Source organism: Bos javanicus, chromosome 6 (assembly GCF_032452875.1).
Source record: "Bos javanicus breed banteng chromosome 6, ARS-OSU_banteng_1.0, whole genome shotgun sequence".
Lineage (NCBI taxonomy): Eukaryota > Metazoa > Chordata > Mammalia > Artiodactyla > Bovidae > Bos > Bos javanicus.
The window spans coordinates 90899428-90920932 of record NC_083873.1 but is presented as its reverse complement, the minus strand read 5'-3'; the positions used below and the strand labels follow the sequence as shown (position 1 = coordinate 90920932).

General features: G+C 37.5%; 1 protein-coding gene across 2 annotated transcripts in view; it reads right to left on the bottom strand.

Moving 5' to 3' along the window:
* Positions 1 to 21505, bottom strand: part of USO1 (USO1 vesicle transport factor) — an 80260-nt gene that overhangs the window by 10184 nt on the left and 48571 nt on the right. The window contains exons 9-18 of one of the 2 annotated variants that reach the window (XM_061420493.1): positions 19145 to 19323; positions 12245 to 12385; positions 9866 to 9954; positions 9333 to 9487; positions 8706 to 8917; positions 7040 to 7060; positions 3085 to 3195; positions 2631 to 2749; positions 2314 to 2495; positions 1712 to 1833 (exon numbers count right to left, since the gene is read on the bottom strand). In XM_061420493.1, the coding sequence (XP_061276477.1) occupies positions 1712 to 1833; positions 2314 to 2495; positions 2631 to 2749; positions 3085 to 3195; positions 7040 to 7060; positions 8706 to 8917; positions 9333 to 9487; positions 9866 to 9954; positions 12245 to 12385; positions 19145 to 19323 (1331 nt within the window). The remainder of the gene's footprint in view (positions 1 to 1711; positions 1834 to 2313; positions 2496 to 2630; positions 2750 to 3084; positions 3196 to 7039; positions 7061 to 8705; positions 8918 to 9332; positions 9488 to 9865; positions 9955 to 12244; positions 12386 to 19144; positions 19324 to 21505) is intronic. The other variant, XM_061420494.1, reaches the window with a different exon arrangement.

Here is a 21505-nt window from a genome sequence, read left to right as displayed (position 1 = left end):
TATTACAATAAACAGCTTAGTCAATATAACTGTTTTTCACAATTTTGGAGAATTTCCTTAGGATTGGGTTCCAAATATAATTCAAAGTTTATATAAACATTTTATAGCTCTTGAGGCTTGTTGCCTAATTGCCAAATGGTGTTCTAATTGGTGAGAATATTTAAAATTAACATTTCTAAAGAAGAGTCATTATAGTAATTGTGTCAAATCACTCTTTTCTTCTTCCAAATCAACCATATTTATCAGCTCCAAGTATAGGCTATAATATTGCCTTCCAAGTTCTTATTTCCCACTGTTGTAAAGATTACATTTTACCATCTGGAAATGACTGTGATTTTGTACTAAGATAGATGAAAAATTCTAATAACCATGAGCAGAGTAATGATTCAAATTTGGATCATTCAAAGATGATTCTAATTTACTAATTTGCTTATAAACTGAAAAGCTAGACTGAATGCTCAATATACCTCCAGTATATTTTTATTCTTTTTTAGAGTTTCATTGCCAGCAGTATACATTGTGGGGAAAAGAAAGTGGAGGTAGCTCTCATTCACAGGGCTCTACCCTAAAGCTCTTCCTTGCCACAGCTGCCTCAGCTGTGCAGTCAGCAGAGGCTGGAGGGCAGTGCAGGAACGGGACGGTGGACCTGCCTCACGTGAAACTGTCTTCATGACCCTCGAACTTTAACACCAGTAATCTCATTTTACAGATAATACTGCAGCACTTTCTAGGATTCCATTCCAATAAAGGTACATATGCCACAGTGAGGAATTAAATGAGAGAAGAAAACCAAGAAACACAGCTTGAAGGAATGTAAAGAAGCTAAGGTGCTGAATACTATGCAAGTGTGGGCTTGACTGGTATCCTACAGAAAAAATGTCAGTTGATGATTTTCAAACTATAGTTTCAACTTATCATTATCCATTCTAATAGCTTCCCCTACTTTGTAGGGATATTGTGAAAATGCTGTGAAAATTAAATGTGACAGTATTTAAATGTGCTTAAGTGAGCACCCACAACACAGGAAACAAAAACCAGCAGTCACTATCATCATTGTCAGCTCCCTAATTTCCACCCATCACCACCATATCCTTCCTTCCCTCCAGCCCTGCCTCTCAAATTTCCCTTTATATAGCCAACAAAGATTCTATGTACACATCAGCAACATGTGTCTTCCTTCTTTCTCCTTTTGCTAAGCTTACTCATAGTTATTCTTTTAGTGGGACTCAGCTTCTCTGTTTTCCCCAAGCTCCTACCCAGATAAATTAGGTAGGAGCTGCCATACACCTTTGATTATCTTTACTACTAGACTTGCTAAACACATATTAAGCTCTCAGTTTGCTGAATACTCAGACGCTTTTGAATTATTTAGGTTAATGATGAGTTTTACTTTGCATATCCTCTTGCATTTAGAAATGCCAAGAGAAATTCTTCCCTAAAGCAGAAAAGTATGAGTGCTTAGTCATGTCCAACTCTTTGCGACTCCATGGACTGTAGTCTGCTAGACTCTTCTGTCCATGGGATTCCCCAGGCAAGAATATTGGAGTGGGTAGCCATTCTGTTCTCCAGGGGCTCTTCCCAACCCAATGACTGAACCTGGGTCTCCTGCGTTCCAGGTGGATTCTTTACCATTGGAGTCACCAGGGAAGCCTCAGAAAAGTATCTAAACTTCTGGTATAACAGAGACTGTATACAATTTATCAGTACATACTTGCTCTCGAATCATATTTTTGTAGTGAGTCACAATACTGTCATGCTGCTCTAATGTTTTCTTCACCTCTTCTTCTTTTTTATCTTCTTCACTGGACTTATAAATAGCCTTAGTTATCACACCTATAAAAGAAGACATTTAAAAATACTGTTTTATTATCAAGACTTATCAGTAAAAACACATGGCCTAACTGCATGAGCCTTTGGGCTTCCTGGTGGCTCAGCAGTAAAGAACCTGCCTGCCAATCCAAAAGACGTGGGTTCAGTCCCTTGGTTGGGAAGATTGCCTGGAGAAGGAAATGGCAACTCACTCCAGTATTCTTTTCTGGGAAATCCCATGGACAGGCTACAGTCCATGGGGTCGCAAAAGAGTCGGACATGACTTTGCAACTAAACAACAACTGCATGAGAGATCAGAAGTCTTCTTTCCAATCTCACTGAGTGCCCACAGTCCTTCAGTGGGCTACAGAGCAAGAGCTAAAAAAAGATACTTTTACTTTTAGGCTTATCATACAATCAATCTGCACGCATCCAGAATATACATATAAAATAAAATCATAGGTACTTTTTAATGAATGTCAAGAGGAACTCTTGTCGTCTTACCTTCAAGTTCTTTTACCAGTTTTGTAAACTCATGATCAAATATCATGTATTCTGGACTGGGAAAGTTTGGCTGGGGTTTCTGAGACGCTCTGGAATACAGCTCATGTTTGCTAATAAATCCTAGTTTCTCTATGAAATTCTCTTTGCCAATCCTCTTCTCTATCAGTTGTTTTAGTTTCTCTCTACAGAGATAAGTATATTGAGATGCTTAAAAAGTCATAACAAAACAGAAAAGCCTGGTCTACATTATGCTTTGGCAGAAAAAAATTTATCATTATCTGTTGATGACATCAGCAAATCATTTTCCCCTTACTTACTTCATATAGGTCTCGAGAGAGTTATCATTGAAGTAAATCGAAATGCCCAACAAGAGAGCACATAAGCCTTGGACCAACTGTTCCTCTTCTCCAAGATTTTCTGCAATTTGTCCTGTAAGCTGAAATCTCTGTTAAGAAAACTAATGGTTCATAGTATCAAGAATACTTCATTTTACAATTTGAATCTGACATGTATTTCATGTAAGTTTCAACAAGAAATTCTATACGCAAGCCAAGAAAACATAAAACAGTGGTATACATGTACACACACCCCCCCCCCCCCACACACACACAGCTTAAGCAAGCATCATTATCACCTTAACCGTTTAAAAATCTGCAACATAAAGAGAATGCAAACATTTGAGGCATGGAGCTACCTCTAATTGAGAAGAAGAAATAGAAAAGATAGAAAAGATAAATACTTATATGCATCTTACTAAAACATAAAGGATACAAATGGAACATTGGCTGAATTGTGAAGAAAGTGTGTCACTGCAATGGGGCAGTTGCTAAGCCAGGTACAAAGCAACATTAGTAATCCAACTCTTGTCTGTATTTTGCTTCCCTGCAATAAACAAGTTAGCAGAAATCTTTTTATGCTTTTCAAACTTGAAGTTGCCCTAAGATCCCTCCCCATCTACATAAAAAAGACATTTAACATCTTATAAAAGATGTGTCAGGAATCTGGATTTTAAAAATTGAACAAGAAAATGCACTCTTGTGTCCTCTTTGGACTGCACTTCTGAAACAGAGAGCAGAAATTAGACTTGATCCATGTTTATAAGCATATACCAGGTTATCTAAAATATTGCCAGTGGAAAACCTGATATGCTCAGGAAGAAATACATGATGTGGATGCTTATAATTTATCAATCTTAAAACACTTTAGCATAAATTTGCTGGCAAATTTAATATGCTTCAATAAGAATTAAAAAAAAAAAACTAGTTTCTAATAAAAATACAAATTCTACCTCCTTCAAAAAAATATCAAAAAAACCCCAAAACCGCAAAACCAAAGACATAATCTCCTGAATTGTTTAGTTAAATTCCATTAAAGAATATATTTCTCTAACAGGAAAATAATTAAACCATGTTACAAACTCCTGAGAAATGCCAAATAATGAGAAATCACAAGCATAATGGAGAAGAAAAAGATTTATTTAAATTAGCCAAGTGCCTCAAACCCCTAACTAACTATACTGCTGCTAATATGTTAAACAATATTGGAAACTAGCACGTCCATCAACATTACACTTTCCTAAATTTTCATACAACACATTTATATCCCTTATATGAGGTATTTTCTTAGTTCCTAATATTCAGTTCAGTCGCTCAGTCGTGTTCGACTCTTTGCGACCCCATGAAACGCAGCATGTCAGGCCTCCCTGTCTAACACCAACTCCCGGAGTCTACCCAAACTCATTCCATTGAGTTGGTGATGCCATCCAACCATCTCATCCTCTGTTGTCCCCTTCTCCTCCTGCCCTCAATCTTTCCCAGCATCAGGGTCTTTTCAAATTAGTCAGCTCTTCGCATCAGGTGGCCATAATATTGACCTTGCCCAAATTATATTACATAACCTGCATTTCTGTTTAAGCAAAACAAAACTTGCTTGAAAGAAGATAATGGAAATTAGCACAATAATGCATTACTTTGGGAGTAATTTCAGAAAATTTCCAAAATACAACTGTTTAAAAATCAAGACAAGGGATGGATACAAAAGCAACTATTACTATGTTTTGAAAAATTTCTATCACTCACCCAGACTATTCTAATTTCATGAACCTTAATGGCAATATCTTAGCCTTTCTATAATCTTTTTTCAAGTACATTTAATTAAATTCAAATCAGACCTCTTCAAATGCCAAGTAAGCATTAATTAGCATGATTTAGTTTTTACATAAAGCATTAGTTTTACTTTTTCCTTGCCTTTATGTCATTATTGTGTCCACAGTATATCTTCATGTTACCCAGGTAAACTGAAAATAAAATTTATTATGGGAATACCATTTGCAGGCACCAAACATACTGACATTGTATAAACAAGGGCATTCTATCAAATCACTGACTGATGTCTGAGTAAACAAAAATGGAATTAGGTTCAATTTTGAAAAGTATGTCCTTTGGGGTCTAGCTGAAGGTTAAAAAGAGCAAAGTCAAACATAACTGGTTAGAACCAGGTAGAAGACAGAATGGAACACCTTGTTTATTAAAGCAACAATTCTGATTAGGAATGAGCCTAATTAAAACTGTATATGTACACTGCTATGTGTGAAATAGATAGCTAATTGGAAGCTGCTGTATATAGCACAGGGAGCTCAGCTCAGCTCAATGCTGAGATGACCTGGGTGCGGGGGGCGGTGGGACGGGGGAAGTGAGAGGGATGCTCAGAAAAGGAGGGGTATATGAATACATATGGCTGATTCATGCTGTTGTACAGCAGAATTGTAAAACAATGATCCTCCAATTTAACAAATTAAAAAAAAAAAAAAAAAAAAACAGGAAAGAAATTCAACCAGAGTAGTCATGGAGGGCTCTTTTTATTTAGAAATGAAAGTTCTAAAGATGTTCTCATCAATAGGATCATAACAATAATAACAAAATGTTAATTTTTTAATATATGATTTAGAAAAAATAATTCACTGCTCTATCATGATGTCATTTAATTATAGTGACGCTAACTGCTATTAAAATCTCTCTCTCCTGGACTTCCCTGGTGGTCCAGTGGCAAAGACTCCGACTACCAACGCAGGGGGCCCACGTTCAATCCCTGCCTGCTGCAACTAAGGGTTCATATGCCACAGCTAAAGATCCTGCCTGCCACAATGAAGATCGAAAAGTCTGTGTGCCTCAACTGAGATCCAGCACAGCAAAAAATAGAAAAAAACTCTGTTATCAATTATCTCCCACTGTAAGAAACAACCAAAGTCAAATATTTTTACATGTTGACAACATGGATGTACTCATTCTACTACTGGAATTTTTTCCAGCTTGAAAAAATAAATAAATAAAAGTATCATTAAAGGGAGCCTTAAAAAAGTGGGAGAGGCTAAAACTGACCAAAAATCTTAGTTTGTTAACTAGTGAAAAATGGTCTCTTTTTTTAGGGGGGAAAAAAGCTCTATCTAAACTAAAAATGTTTCAAAATACTGTTGGAACCTTTATCTATCTGCAAATACTTCTGCCTACCATTCATAAATTGCATGATGCATTTGAATTACACATCTACTGCAAAAAAAAAAAAAATGGCTGAGAATTATTTCAAATCTTGTTGCAGAGAACCTCAAACATTTCAGAAGAAATAAAGTATCATTCCTAAAAATACATTAATAATAAAAATATGTAAAGTTAACATTTTAAACAACTGGTGTTTAAGTATTAAAATGAGGTTCAAGAGTATTATGATCAGATTTACTTCCTAGTGGTGGCCTCTGAAGACAGAGAATAATAGGAAAGGGACTAGATGGAACTTGTGGGATTATGAACACTATGCTGCACATTTTGTCTTGGGTGGGGGTTACAGAAATATATTCAACCATGAAAATCATTAGACTGAACACTTAAGGTCTGTGCATTTTACTGTATATAAATTATACTTTCCAAAATTTCCCTTTTAAATGAATGACATGCACACTTATAAAATTCTTTACTTAGTATTGAAAATTCTGACAGCTAAAGCTGCCATATCTGTGCATGAGGTATTAACACACGTTAAATCATGCTCATACACAAAGATACAACTCCCAATAGAACCTCAGTTATTAGTATCCATGCTGCATAATTGAACACATGCCCAAATATGGAATTAAAAGTACACACTTTTTGGCCAAGTGTCCCAGAAAACAGATCAAAATCAAACACAAATCATACTCTCCCCTAGCACACATCAAAAACGAATCCGAAATGGTAGTGTAGCACATACATAACACCCAGAATAACTCAAGATGTTTAAACTCTTTCAAATCACAAATTTATACTTACTATTGTATATTTTCAATAACTTATATAATAGAAAAGTATCATATTCTTTCATACGCTGATTAAAAACAAAATTTTTAACTCTTAAATTTTACTACCTCTGAAATGGTTTCATTGGAAATAAAGCAGCAAGCTCGGGTGAAAAATCACACCAAAAACCCCAAACCAAGGAATTCCAGAAAGTGCAAGCATCCCCAGAGGAAGCACAAGGAGAGCTTCAGATGCTCACTCCCACAGTCCTTAGTAACACCACTACAGTACCCAGAGAGAAACCCGAGAGTCACAGTAGAGATTAACTTGCTGACACATACAAGTGTGAGTAGGATGTAACTTCAAACAAGCAGTTAAAAAAAAACAATTAACAAAACCCAAGACAAAGAAAAAGGCTGGCTGTAGGAGGAAATGCCTAAGCCCAAACAAGTGATACATACCCGTCGGTTGATCTTATCGCCCTGCAAATTATACATTAAAGATTATTTGAAAATATTACTGCTTGAGAAAAATGTATACCCAGAAAAATCCCTCAAATACAGTCTCTCTAGCAACCCAAGCCAACAGTTTGGAACAGGAAGATCTAATCTTTTATTATACCAACGTATGTACATTTTAGAGGAGAAAGGCTAATTTTACAGCACTGTGATTACTTAAAAGTGGGAAGACACCACTATCTTTAGGATTTCTCATTATGCATTAGTTAGAATTGCAATGTTAGAGCTAACTATGTGGTGATGATGGTCAGACAGTTAATTACTATTTGGCTTAAGAAAAGCTGTTAAACACCACTATATTTAAAATAAGTACCTAATAAGGACTTACTGGGAACTCTACAGGGAACTCTACTTAATATTCTGTAAAAATCTTTATGGGAAAGAATCTAAAAAAGAATGGATATATGTATAACTGATTTACTTTGCTGTATACCTGAAACTAACACAACATTGTAAATAAAATATACTCTAATACAAAATTAAAAAAAGAAAAGCCGTTTTCCATACACAGCAACAAGAGAAAAACAAGTATTAAATAAATAAGACTATGAATACTCTGGAGTACTTCTAAAAAATCACTAAGATAAATAATAAAGATAAAGCAGGCTTTCAATCAAAGTACACTGATTCTAAATAACAAAGAAAGAGTTCAACTCTCTTTGCACTAGCTAATTTTTAAGCCTTCATTTATAACTCCCTATGGATGGTACTGATGTTTCTTTAAAAGCTCACAATAAAACAATTCAACAAGTGCGGCAAAATTAAAAACTGAGAAGCACTCCACATATCATGGGGAAGGAATAAGATAAAACCAGTGGATAGAGCAATTTTAGACTTATGGACATTTTCACTCTCCTTGAATGATTCTTAATGTCTATGACTTTAAAGTTTTGCTTAAGCATCAACCTGAATCATTAAACAGCAAGGCTGGCACATGTGGGCAAATCAACTAAATATAGTAAGGGATATTCCTAAATATCAATCCTTTAGCATTCACATTTCAATGAAGCTTCGATACTTTTATTAGGAGTCTAAAGGAATGCAAACATCTTACGTTTATTTACATCTCACTAGGTAAACTATACGCCTTGGGGTTCGGAGGATTTGAGAGCTCACAAACATCAAGGGGTATGTATACTGTTTAACTATATAAGCAATGGATTGGTATTTTATTTTTGTTTTCTGAATGGAAGATCAATTGCCCTGGGAAGAGAAAGAGCAAGGTACACAGCTATGAACCACTCTATTCTATTCCCTCTCATACACTGATCCGAATTCAGCTATTGAGCAGTAAGAGAAATTATTATGTGGATGATATAAAAAGAAAACAAATTCCCCCCCTCAAAAAAAAAACCCACCACCTTTCTGTACAGAACATGTGTTTCCATCCTGATGCAGACCTTATTCATTATTTGGCAAAACCCCTGATAGGAGTAGTATTTCCTGCTTTCTCTCCACAAAACCATTTCTTGTAACAGTGAGCTAATGAGCAGTCTTTGCCTTGTTTCCTTTCCATCTGCATCTACTAAGGACAGCCTTAAATCCTTGTGTCACTGACATCAAAATGAAACTTCCCACCCCCTCCCTAGAGAAATCTTGGTCACTTTACCTGTGAAAGAATGTTGGTGCACTGCTGCAGCAATGAAACTGGAGGATTGCCGATACTTGTAGCAAGTTGAACCCTGAGCAACTGTTCTTTCTGGGTAGCGTTTTCTTGCAAAGCATGGGCAAGGGCCACGGCAGCACACCAGTTTGAAAGCGAATCAGTAGAAAATAAACCTCCGCATAACAACTGACCAGCTGAGACCGTATTGCCTGTTGCTACAAAGGTGGCAGGCAGATAACAATAAGGTGAAAATGAATTATGCTGTTTCCAAACACACAAAAATAGTATGAAATAATACTTAAAAATCTGTTTATTAGCAGTACTAAGTAACACTTTCAAAAGTCTGTTTTTACAAAATAAAATTTAAAAGATGACAAAAAAGTATCTTGAAAGGAAAGTAGCAAAACAAAGAAATATTAGAACACTTCAGGCATCAAACTGATGATGGTATATTCCAGAAATTATGACCTTAATTAAAAACTTCACTTCTAAAACAAATTGAGAGGACATGTTATATTTTAAACATTACATTACATACTAATATTATACATTTTAAATATCTACTGCACATTTATTTTTTACTATTAAAAGATAATTATTTATTTTAAAAGTTAGAATTAAATTATTTACCATCAATAGTGGAAGGCAGAAGTGTTGACACAATTTCTCCTTGTCCTTTCTGATTTTTATATAAGAAACACTGGAAACAGTAGAGAACAGCACAGCGTAATACAAATGGCTGCCTTTCATTAACCATGGACATGAGAAGTACTACGATGGCTGGTCTGTTGCATTTAAAAAGAAAAGAACAAAAAGAAATGTTCCAGTCTACGTACATAAATCAATAGCTAGTCATTTTTGTTGACTGAAAAGCCACAGCCAGAATACCAGCAAGTTAACTATTTTCATCTCCATTTCACAGAAAAGATATCTGCAGCTGAGAGAAATGAAGTGATCTGCTTGCTAAGGCACACAGCTAGGAAGTGATACCCGAGTACAAATACACAGGTTCTGAAGACTGGAAACTCTTAAAATACCAACATATTTATCTTGTCAGATAATTTCTTGTTTCAAAACACAGGACTGAACTCCTTAAAAGAATAAGATGTGCAGACAAGATATACTAATTCGTCTGCGGGATCTCAGCATTTCTCTTTTCCTACCTTGGTGGGTTTGAAGGTGCATTTACAGAAGCAAAGTAGTCTTGGTTTACTTGGCAGCCTCGAATAACTTCTGATACAGTATTAATGGTCTGTAATGAACATGAGTGGAGAAGAAAATTTAGAGAAAGTGAGTTGAAGGAAAAACCCTGTTTTTAAAAGAAGAAAATGTGACATTCTTTTGCTTTTTGCTTTTAAACAACAAAACTTAGATAACAAAAATGTCAGTTACAGCGTTATAATCTTGTAACACTTTTGTGAGATTATATTTTAAAACACTAAGCGCTTCCAACTAAAAATAAACTTGACCACATGCATTTAAAATCTCAAAAAAAAACTAAAATTAATAATATCCTCTAAGAGAGAGACTCTATTTCTACAAAGCAAGAAAAAGGATGCTTAAAAATAAAATCAGAGAACATATTTAAAATGCAACAAATTACAAATTCAATTTAAGGATGAGGCTGAAAAAAACCTCCAAGTAAAAAGAATAAAAAGACACTGGGTCCAGAAAGTCTAATAATCTATTAATAGAGTTCAAGACACAGAAAACAGGAAATTGTCAAAGAACACATAAAACTTCCTCAGAACTGAAGTACTTATGTCTCTAGTTTGAAAGGGCCCAATGAGTACTAAAATTTAGTGGGGTTGAGAGGTACAGTCTGTAATACAGCACCTCATCAGTAAATTTCAGAAACAAACCAGAAAGAAAGACTCTAGAGAAAGAAAGTGGGTTATACAAAAAGACTCAAAATGGCTTCAGACTTCTTAGTAGCAACACTGGAATAATGTTCTGAAAGTTGAGTGTTAATGATTTCCAATTCTGAATTCCATACCTAACCAAATACTAGATTAATTCTGAAGGTGGAGGAATGACATGAAAAAGCTAAAACCAAATTATCTTGCCATTCACCCCCTTTCAAGAAGTTAAGTAAAATAAGATAATGAACCAAAGGGTGGTAGAAAATGACACAGAATCTAGATAACCAAGGGATCCCCTGGGGGCTCAAACGGTAAAGAATCCACCTGCAATGAGGGAGACCTGGGTTTGATCTCTGGATTGGGAAGATCCCCTGGAGGAGGGCACGGCAACCCATTGCCAGTATTCATGCCTGGAGATTCCCAATGGACAGAGGAGCCTGGTGGGCTACAGTCCATGGAGTTGCAGAGTCAGACTTGACTGAGCGACTAAGCATGGCAAAAGGATCATTGCTGCTGCTGCTGCTAAGTCGCTTCAGTCGTGTCCGACTCTGTGCGACCTCATAGATGTCAGCCCACCAGGCTCCCCCGTCCCTGGGATTCTCCAGGCAAGAACACTGGAGTGGGTTGCCATTTCCTTCTCCAATAAAAGGATCATTAGACAGAGTGAATCAAAGTCCCAGGATAGGGACTTTCCTGGTGGTCCAGGAGCTAAGACTTAATGTTCCTAATGTAGGGGGCCCAGGTTGAATCCCTAGTCAGAGAATTAGATTCCACATGCTACACACAATGAAGATGCAAATAAATAAATAAAAGGTAAGTTCCAGGATAAGAGCTGTGTGACAGAAGAAGAGAATAAGCAGCCCATATGGGAGCAAGAGGATAGGGAACTTCCAGAAGGCCTGAAGTGGGGAACATACTGTTAAGCACATGACAGTGTTAATATGCATTGATAGAAAATCAGTAAAATGAAAAAGAATATTATTTTAACTCAGGAAAGAAAAAAGATTATTAAAAAAAAAAGTATGGGGCTCTGTTTGGCTTAGCAAGAAACAGTACTGGAATAGTGACAAAACTATAAATTATGATTATCAATTTAAAAATACATTACTGGGGTGACAGGAGGAAGCAAAGTGGGACGGTTATATAGGGGGAAGTGAGGCTTAGATAGGAAGGAGGGAGTCCAAAGATAGTTTTTCTTATAAAACTTTCACTATTATCTGTATTTTTAACGTTTAAAAATTAACATGTGTTAATTTGAGAAAAGAAATTTAAATAAACCTTTTTTTCCTTCAAACTAACTTCTTTTTCTTAATAGGTAGGAAAAAGAAAATGCGATATGTCAAGGAAAAAGAATTTATTATTCTATGAATAAGACTCATGTCTGACTTGACTAAGTCATACTGTTCTCAAAATTAAAAATATAAATTATTACTGTGCACTCCTGTTGAATACAATAAAATTAACAAGAAATGTTCTAAGCGTTAACATTATTTACGTGCTATTAAACTTGCGGAATGAATACACCTTTTGGAATTGCTGCTAATTATACTTTATAGCGTCAGTAAGGAATTTAATAGACAAGAATGGTTAACAATTGCTGCTTTTCATTCAGCTGATATCTGATTCTTCCTAGGCTTCCTGCTTTCAGCTTCCACGGAGTACTGCCATCACGTGGTTTACCTCAGTCAGGATATCTGCAGGAACTCCAGTGGCCATTAGAATAGTACAAAGCTGCTGCAGTAGGCCACACTGGAACATAGCTTTTTGGCAGCTACTGGTAGCACCAGGAGGGTTGTTGGGAGATACTAGTACACGAACAAGCTGCAAAAGAAAGAGAACACAAAATCTGTCTTTTAGAGATTTGAAAAGTCTTGAGACGAATTTGATCTATATGAATAGAAAACCTGTGTAATGGATTCCCCAAACTGCTCAGCCAGATCTACAGCATGCAATGCTTTGACAGCATTTTACACACACTTCTTTCAAAATTGGTGTGAAAGTGTTAGTCACTTAGTCATGTCCGACTCTTTGCCACCCCACGAACTGCAGCCTATCAGGCTCCTATATCCATGAAATTCTCCAGGCAAGAATACTAGAGTGGGTTGCTATTCCCTTCTCCAGGGAATCTTCCTGATCCAGGGATCAAACCTAGGTCCCCACACTGCAGACAGATTCTTTACTGTCTGAGCCATCTCCTCTCAAACCCTGTCACTGCTTAATCAACTAAGTTTTTGTACTACCCCGTGCTGTCATTTCCTCCTCAAGGGGATCTTCCCAACTCGGGGACTGAACCCACACCTCCTGCATCTCTTGCACTGGCAAGCGGATTCTTTACCACTGCGTCACCTGGGAAGCCCCATCAAAGTCCTAGATGGCATCTTTTCCCAAGAGAAAGCTGTTTTATCTGCATTGAAAATCTGTTGCTTTGTGTAGCCACCTTCATTAACTTGCTGCAGCTTCTACATCAGCACTTGTTTCACCTGTGTTAATACTTCTATGTTATGAAGAAGACGACTTCTTTCCTTAAACCTCATGAACCAACTTCTGCTAGATTTAAACTTCTCTTCTGCAGCTTCCTTACCTTTCTCAACCTTCACGGGATTGAAGAAAGTTAGGGCTTTGTTCTACAGTAGCCTCTGGCTTAAGGGAATGTTATCACTGGTTTGATCATCTATCCAGGCCACTAAAGCTTTCTTCACATTAGCAGTAAGGCTGCTTCAGTTTCTCATCACTCATGTATTCACTTATTCTTTCCTTCAATAACTCTTCCTCTGGATTTACAATTTGGCTAACTGGTACAACAGGCCTAGGTTTCAGCCTATCTTCATTTTCAATATGCCTTCCTTACTCAGCTTATTCATTTCAAGCTTTTGATTCAGAGTGAGAGACATCCGACTCTTCCTTTCACTTGAACAGTTAGAGGCCACTTACAGGCCACTGTAAGGCTATTAACTGGTCTAATTTCAACACTTACATCACAGCAGTTAGGGAGACCCGAGGAGAGGGAGACAGGGAACGGTCAGTTAGAGGAGCCGTCAAACACACACATTTATCAATCACGTTGTCCATTTTACAAGGGCGTGATTCGTGGTGCCACAGAACAATTACAAAGACCACTGATCACAGTTCACCATAACAAATAATAATGAAAAGGTCTGAAATACTGTGAGAATTACCAAAATGTGACACAGAGACATGAAGTGAGCAAGTGCTGGTGAACAAAAGCTGACAGACTTCGCTTGGCATAGGGTTGCCATAAACCTTCAATTTGTAAAAAAGTGAAATTATCTACAAAGCACAATAAACTGAGGTATACCTGTATTTAAAGCAAACAACAAATTATGTGTCATCTTTCCCATAAATATTTCTATATGTCTCCGATAAAAAGATTTTAAAAATATAATCATCATGCCATTATTATACCTAACAAAATCAACAATAATTCCTTATGTAAGTGTTAGTCGCTCAGTCGTGCCTGACTCTTTGCAACCTCATGGACTGCAGCCCACTAGGCTCCTCTGTCCATGAGATTTTCCAGGCAAGGATACTGGAGTGGGTTGCCATTTCCTTCTCTAGGGGATCTTCCCAACCCAGGGATCAAACCCGGGTATCCTACACTGCAGGTAGATTCTTTACTGACTGAGCTACAGGGGAAACCTAATAATTCCTTAATGTCATCTAATAGCAGTTGGGTATCTGGTTCCAAACAGGAAAAGGAGTACGTCAAGGCTGTATATTGTCACCCTGCTTATTTAACTTCTATGAAGAGTACATCATGAGAAACACTGGACTGGAAGAAACACAAGCTGGAATCAAGATTGCCAGGAGAAATATCAATAACCTCAGATATGCAGATGACACCACCCTTATGGCAGAAAGTGAAGAGGAACTCAAAAGCCTCTTGATGAAAGTGAAAGTGGAGAGTGAAAAAGTTGGCTTAAAGCTCAACATTCAGAAAACGAAGATCATGGCATCCGGTCCCACCACTTCATGGGAAATAGATGGGGAAACAGTGGAAACAGTGTCAGACTTTATTTTTCTGGGCTCCAAAATCACTGCAGATGGTGACTGCAGCCATGAAATTAAAAGACGCTTACTTCTTGGAAGGAAAGTTATGACCTGCCGGGAGCTGGCGAGAGGCACTCCACTCATGACAAAGGTCATGAGGAAGGAAGCTCGGCATACGCAAAGGTGGGATTGAGCCTCAGGAGTCCCCCTGGATATTCTCGAGCATCTACCCCCAAAAACCAGAGTCTGCCAACTTTTTGCTTTGTGCTCTCACCTCTGACTTTACTGGGGGCTGTCCCCCACCACCATCTCGCTCTCTCTGACAAAGAGTCAACTTACAGCTCCAATTAATAAAGTTCCTGGGCATTAGGAGTGTTTAAATTTAAACCCCTCAGATAGCTCTCTAACTCGCCTGACAAGTTTACCCGGACTCCTACAGCTATGCCTACGATTGTTTACAGTCTCTCAGTCTCGAGAGGCACGGGAAGCTTAAGATATTCAAATAGTTTAGAGCCTCTCAGAGAGTTAGAATAAAACTGTCAGAATAAAACTAGTAAAAGATTTCATTGATGAGCCAATGCTTGCTGCCAAGTTTCCACATCCCCTGTATTGTATCCTTGAATGTGTATTAATTAATATTGTTGGTATGTAGAAAAAATAAGTAGTGGCCTTGGTGTTAGCAACCTTAGACCCTTAAGGTAATAAATTCTTTCCTTTGTTGTAAACCCATTGTACCTCTGCCCTATAGGAATGCAACTTTATCTAACACCTTCGGAGGATGGCGCCAAACCTTAAAATAATTACTCTTAGAGAAAATAAGTCAAAATAAGGTTGACAAACCTTTGTCAAGAGTCATAAATGTTAATAGGCCTTCTGGCCAGAAGATGATGTAAATCACCTAAACCATTTGTATACGATAAATTTGCAGGAAAGAAATCCTGGTTTTTGATAAGGATCAAAGACTGCTGACTTTGCATGATTTCACATCCCCTATTATCCTCTATATGTAACTTAGGGTATAAAAGCCCCGGTTGAAAATAAAGCTACGGGCCTTGCTCACCAAAGCTTGGTCTCCCCATGTCATTCTTTCTTTTCACATTCCGGCTGAGTCTCCATCTGGAGCATGGAGGTCCTCTGCGATCATTTATTTGCCTGGGCTTCTGAGACCCACTCAAGAAGGTGTCTAAGGTGGGGCACCTTCCACTATTTGAGAGGGCGCCTGCGGCCTCCATGGTCAGAGCTAACCTGGTGTCACAGGCTATATTGATTTTCCACATAAACCAAGCTACTCAGCCTCTTTTCTCCACTGAATTTTCCTACTGAGCTATCCTCATTCTATTACTCTTTATATCTTTGATGAATATTTAAATAAGTTGCCGATGCCGTCTCCCCTTCGAATACCCTGGATCAGCCGGGGCTGGACCCCGGCAATGACCAAACTAGATAGCATATTCAAAAGCACAGACATTACTTTGCCAACAAAGGTCCGTCTAGTCAAGGCTATGGTTTTTCCAGTGGTCATGTATGGATGTGAGAGTTGGACTGTGAAGAAGGCTGAGCACTGAAGAATTGATGCTTTTGAACTGTGGTGTTGGAGAAGACTCTTGAGAGTCCCTTGGACTGCAAGGAGATCCAACCAGTCCATTCTGAAGGAGATCAGCCCTGGGATTTCTCTGGAAGAAATGATGCTAAAGCTGAAACTCCGGTACTTTGGCCACCTCATGCGAAGAGTTGACTCACTGGAAAAGACTCTGATGCTGGGAGGGATTGCGGGCAAGAGAAGGGGATGACAGAGGATGAGATGGCTGGATGGCATCACTGACTCGATGGACGTGAGTCTGAGTGAACTCCGGGAGTTGGTGATGGACAGGGAGGCCTGGCGTGCTGCGATTCATGGGGTTGCAAAGAGTCGGACACGACTGAGCGACTGATCTGATCTGATCTGATCTTAACTGATGCTATAAATAATCACATTTCTAGATAACAAAGAAGTAGGAGGGATGGTTGAAGAAAGAGGTAATACTTATAACAATAAGAAAATAAGTGAAGAACTAATAGTTATATTCAAATATATTATAAATATGCAAAATATCACAAAAAATTGATTTATATTTTCCCAGAGAGAAAAACCAGGGGAAGTTTGTAGATGTTATATCCAGGCAGATTTTGACTCATTATATAGATTACGCTTTTTACAATTAGAACTATCCAACAACAAAAAGGAGTCTCTCATTAGGTAATGAGTTTTCTGAGAGTCAATGGCAGTACTGGTCCAAAAAATGGAATAGAAGGGATTCCTACAGGTAGAAATAGTCATGAAATTATCATTCCAGGAAAAAATTTAAATGTTTCACAACTAAAAAAATTTCAAAAAGATGCTTTCTTCACATTTAATTTAGAAATTTAAATGAACGATCCTCAAGTGGATCAATTTCAATTTTTAGTGGCTTAGAAGTCTATCATAATTATAACTGGGATGATGAATAATTCCAGTTAGGACATATATAATCCAAAAAGGATTATTTATCACCATTTACAATGCATTTTCATTTGTTATATAACCAAGAACTTGAAATATAAGCAACCCTAAATATAAGCAATAAAGCTATCAAGAAAGCCTTCTAATAGTTTGAAAAGCAGAAGATAACCTGTGGCCTGTGAAGCTATGAAATACATCAACTACTTCATCTTTGAATGGGGAATACATTACAGTGAATTAAACTCAGTTTCTTTATTTTGAAGTTTATGTTCTTCAATAACTACTATCTAGTTTATTCACTTTCTAGAAGAATACTTAAAGAACTAACTTACTTCTATATATAACTGCTGCTGCTGCTAAGTCGCTTCAGTCGTGTCAGACTCTGTGCGACCCCATAGATGGCAGCCCACCAGGTTCCGCTGTCCCTGGGATTCTCCAGGAAAGAATACTGGAGTGGGTTGCCATTTCCTTCTCCAAGGTGTGAAAGTGAAAAGTGAAAGTGAAGTTGCTCAGTTGTGCCGGACTCTTAGCGATCCCATGGACTGCAGCCTACCAGGCTCCTTCGTCCATGGGATTTTCCAGGCAAGAGTACTGGAGTGGGCTGCCATTGCCTTCTCCATATATAACTAGAATACTGTTTTTCTGTTTATATGCAACATTCTATTCTAAATTTTTTTTGGTAAAATAGTGCTTTACTTTTTAACAAGTGACTTTCTTGTTAACAATTACTTTTTGCAAAAGTTAATTCTTTAGGTAGTACCCAAAGCTATAAAATATGAGTAAGCTCCTCAAGCAGTTTAGATTCTCACTTGGAAGGAAATATATATGTAACTGGTACATCATGAGAACCCTTCATTTTCTCGAATCACATTTTGAAAATCATTTTTCTAGAGGAATTTCCTTTGTTAAGAAGGCAGTGTTGAGCAAAGATATCAACTTTACCACTGGGACACTATTTCTGAAACATTAAAAACTAATAGCCTTGAAATGTGTGATACTGACATGTAAAAATAGAAACAATGAAATTGGGAATATCAACAGATTCTGCCCATGTTCTCCTGTAAAATAATTCCCTAACAGTTTTTAAGGCATATTCTAAATAGGCTAACTATAGTTTATTATCCAAACTGGGACACTTCTGAAGTGAAAGAGGACACGATTAGTAATTACAAAGTGAATACTCACCTGGTACACTGGGGCATAAGGTCACCCTGATTATCAGTCAACCCTACGTGGGAAACTCCCAGAGAAGGCAACAATATGCAGATTCTAATTATCAGTCTGATTAACCACCTAGTTTTGAGGAACACGACTTTACGAACACAGGGACACTCAAAGACCCACAAGAATCACTAGAGAGTAAGTTAGGAAACTGGTATAAACTTAAGGGTCTGGACAAGAGGGATTCAATAAAGGGATAAACAAGTAAAATATTTTTAAAATGTCATAATTTTCTGATACAGAATTCATTTGGGATCCTACTGTCTTCAGTTTTATTATCCATCACCACCAAGCTTTCACCACAGAGCTTAAATGAAATTACATGTGACTGGTTAACTTAATTTGTATTAAACATAAAACTCAAGACTATTAATCTTTGAGGGTAGGGACATCATCATCCACTTCCAAGCATCCAGTGTCTGACTCTCAGTGAATGTTTACTGAATGAATTTCTATGCTGAACTTAATATTCTGAATACTAAAATTTATGATATTAGAACCTTAAATGAAGAAAGTAGATTTAAAAAATTCAACTCAACAAGCTAACTTATTATCTTCTATTGCAAAACCTATCAGTACACTATATGTTTGGATGTGCTTTAAAATAACCCAACAAGGCAAGAGAGGGGAATAAAAGATGAAACAGTATTGTCAGATGTTAACAGTTATTGAAACAAAGCGTATGTGTGTGAAGTAGGGAATCTTTATCTCTGAATATAACTGCAAATCTCCATATCAGAACGTTCTTACTTTTTTTTTAAAGCCCACCTGAAACCAATTCAACATCCTGGATTGACCAAAGGCAAGCCATTTTTTTTTCTTTGAAAGGATTGTTGTCAAAATTACCAAATTTATGTCTGAAGACAGTGTACCTGTAACATTAGGTGCAGATTAGTCACTTTCTGTGCAGACCAGCCAGAATTTTCATCTCCAACTTCAAACCAAGGTTTCATACGCTGAATATATGAGCCTTCTTTAAAAAAATTTTGATTGGAGTTGTTGTTTTTTAACAAGTTTTGGAGCAGAATCAGACAATCTTCTACTACTATACCTGGAGAAAGCATGTAAAAAACAGGAATGTGAAGGCTGATAGAACCTGAAGGAAAATTCAATCCCTAAACATTTTAAAAACAAAAATCTCCGTGCACAGCATCTCCTCAGCATGCACGGCAGTGAGCCTGCTCTTCCTCAGGTCCCCCAGGGATCTCTTGACTTCTCTTTTTGACTAGCCACTCATCTCAGTAACTCACAGTTTCTTCACATTCAGCTTACACATCATTTCTTCAAGAATGATTAGTGAGATCCAATGACTAGGTTAGGATCACCAGCTATATGCTCTCACAGTAGCCTGCTCCTTTTATTATTATGTAGCATCTGTCTTCTCCACTAGATTATAATTCATGAAGACAGGAATTTGTGAATATCCTACTCACCTCTGTATCCTCAGCAGATATAGAGATAAGACATCAGACATATACAAGGTAAAGTGAAAGTGAAAGTTGCTCAGTTGGGTCTGACTCTTTGCGACCCCATGAACTACACAGTCCATGGAATTCTCCAGGCCAGAATACTGGAGTAGGTAGCCTTTCCCTTCTCCAGGGGATCTTCCCAACCCAGGGATCGAACCCAGGTCTCCCACATTGCAGGTGGATTCTTCACCAGCTGAGCCACAAGGGAAGCCCCGTATACAAGGTATGCATGTATGCATGTGAAGTCGCTCAGTCGTGTCCAACTCTTTGCGACCCCATGGACTGTAACCTATACCAGGCTCCTCTGTCCATGGGATTTTCCAGGCAATAGTATTGGAGTGGATTGCCATTTCCTTCTCCAGGGGATCTTCCCGACCCAGGGATCGAACCCAGGTCTCCCACATTGTAGACAGACGCTTTACCATCTGAGCCACCAGGGAAGTCTTCCAATATTTAGCCCTACTAAATATTTGTTAAATGAATCAATCATTATAATCTCTAAGAGATTGTTGTCTCAATGCCTCTTCCTTGAAACTTCCTCTTGGTTTCTAAAACACTAATGACTCCCTCCCTGGTTTTCCTTACAGATGTCTGGTCACTCCTCAGGCTTCCTAGGCAAAGAGCTCTGTTTCCTCTGCAAAGCCTATGAGGAAGGCTGGATGCTCATAGTGAGTAGGTTCCTCTGTGTATATACCCACACTTTTGTGCCTACTACTTGAGCTGTATGATTGTAGGAATTAATTGCTTTTTAAAAATTAAGACTATTTTTTCAGAGCACCTTCAGGTTTAAAGAAAATCTGAGAAACAAATATAGGGAACTCCCACATACTCTCTCCTTGCCAGTGTCCACTGCTCTTACTATTTAGCATTAGCGTGAGGTACATGTGTCAGACTGAAGAATGAATACTGACACACTATTAACTCATGGTCATAGTTTACATTACGCCGCATTCTTTGTAAGTTCTATAGGTTTCAACGTATGTATTAATTTTATGTACCCACCATTACAGTTACATAGAATAGATTCACTGCTCTAAAAATCCTATGATCCACCTATGCATTCCTCTTTCTTTGCTTCAAGACTCACTCATGATAAAAACTCTTAGCAAAAATCAGAGTTAAAGGTGAAACAACAACATTTTCATTAAAGTCAGCAATTACTTCTAACACTGTATTAAAGATTCCAATGGGGTTCCCTAGTGGCTCAGATGGTAAAGAATCTGCCTGCAATGCAGGAGACCTGGGTTTGATCCCTGGGTCAGGAAGATCCTCTGGAGAATGAAACAGCAACCCACTCCAGTATTCTTGCCTAGAGAATCCCAAGAACAGAGGAACCTGGCAGGCTACAGTCAATGGGGTCGCAAGAGTTGGACACCACTTAGCGACTAAACCACCACCAAAGATCCTAGTCTGTGTGATGAGACAAAGAGGACAAGAAAACTGGTATAAGAAATGAAAGAAAGAAAAAAGGATTACACTATTTGTAGAAGATATCATATCTACACAGAAAGTCCAATGAGAACTAATGATTTAATAAGATAACTGGATACAAAATCAATATATAAAAAATCAAATAGTAACCATTTGAAAATGTAATTAAAAAGAAAGATTTCATTCATATGTAACAAAAAGTATAAGATGCCTGGGAATGAATCTAATAAAAAAAGGTATACAACTCTTGTGTTTAAAATTATAAACATTACTGAAAGAGATAAAAAGAAGACTTGAATAGATTAAAAGATATACCTGGATTCATGGAGAGAA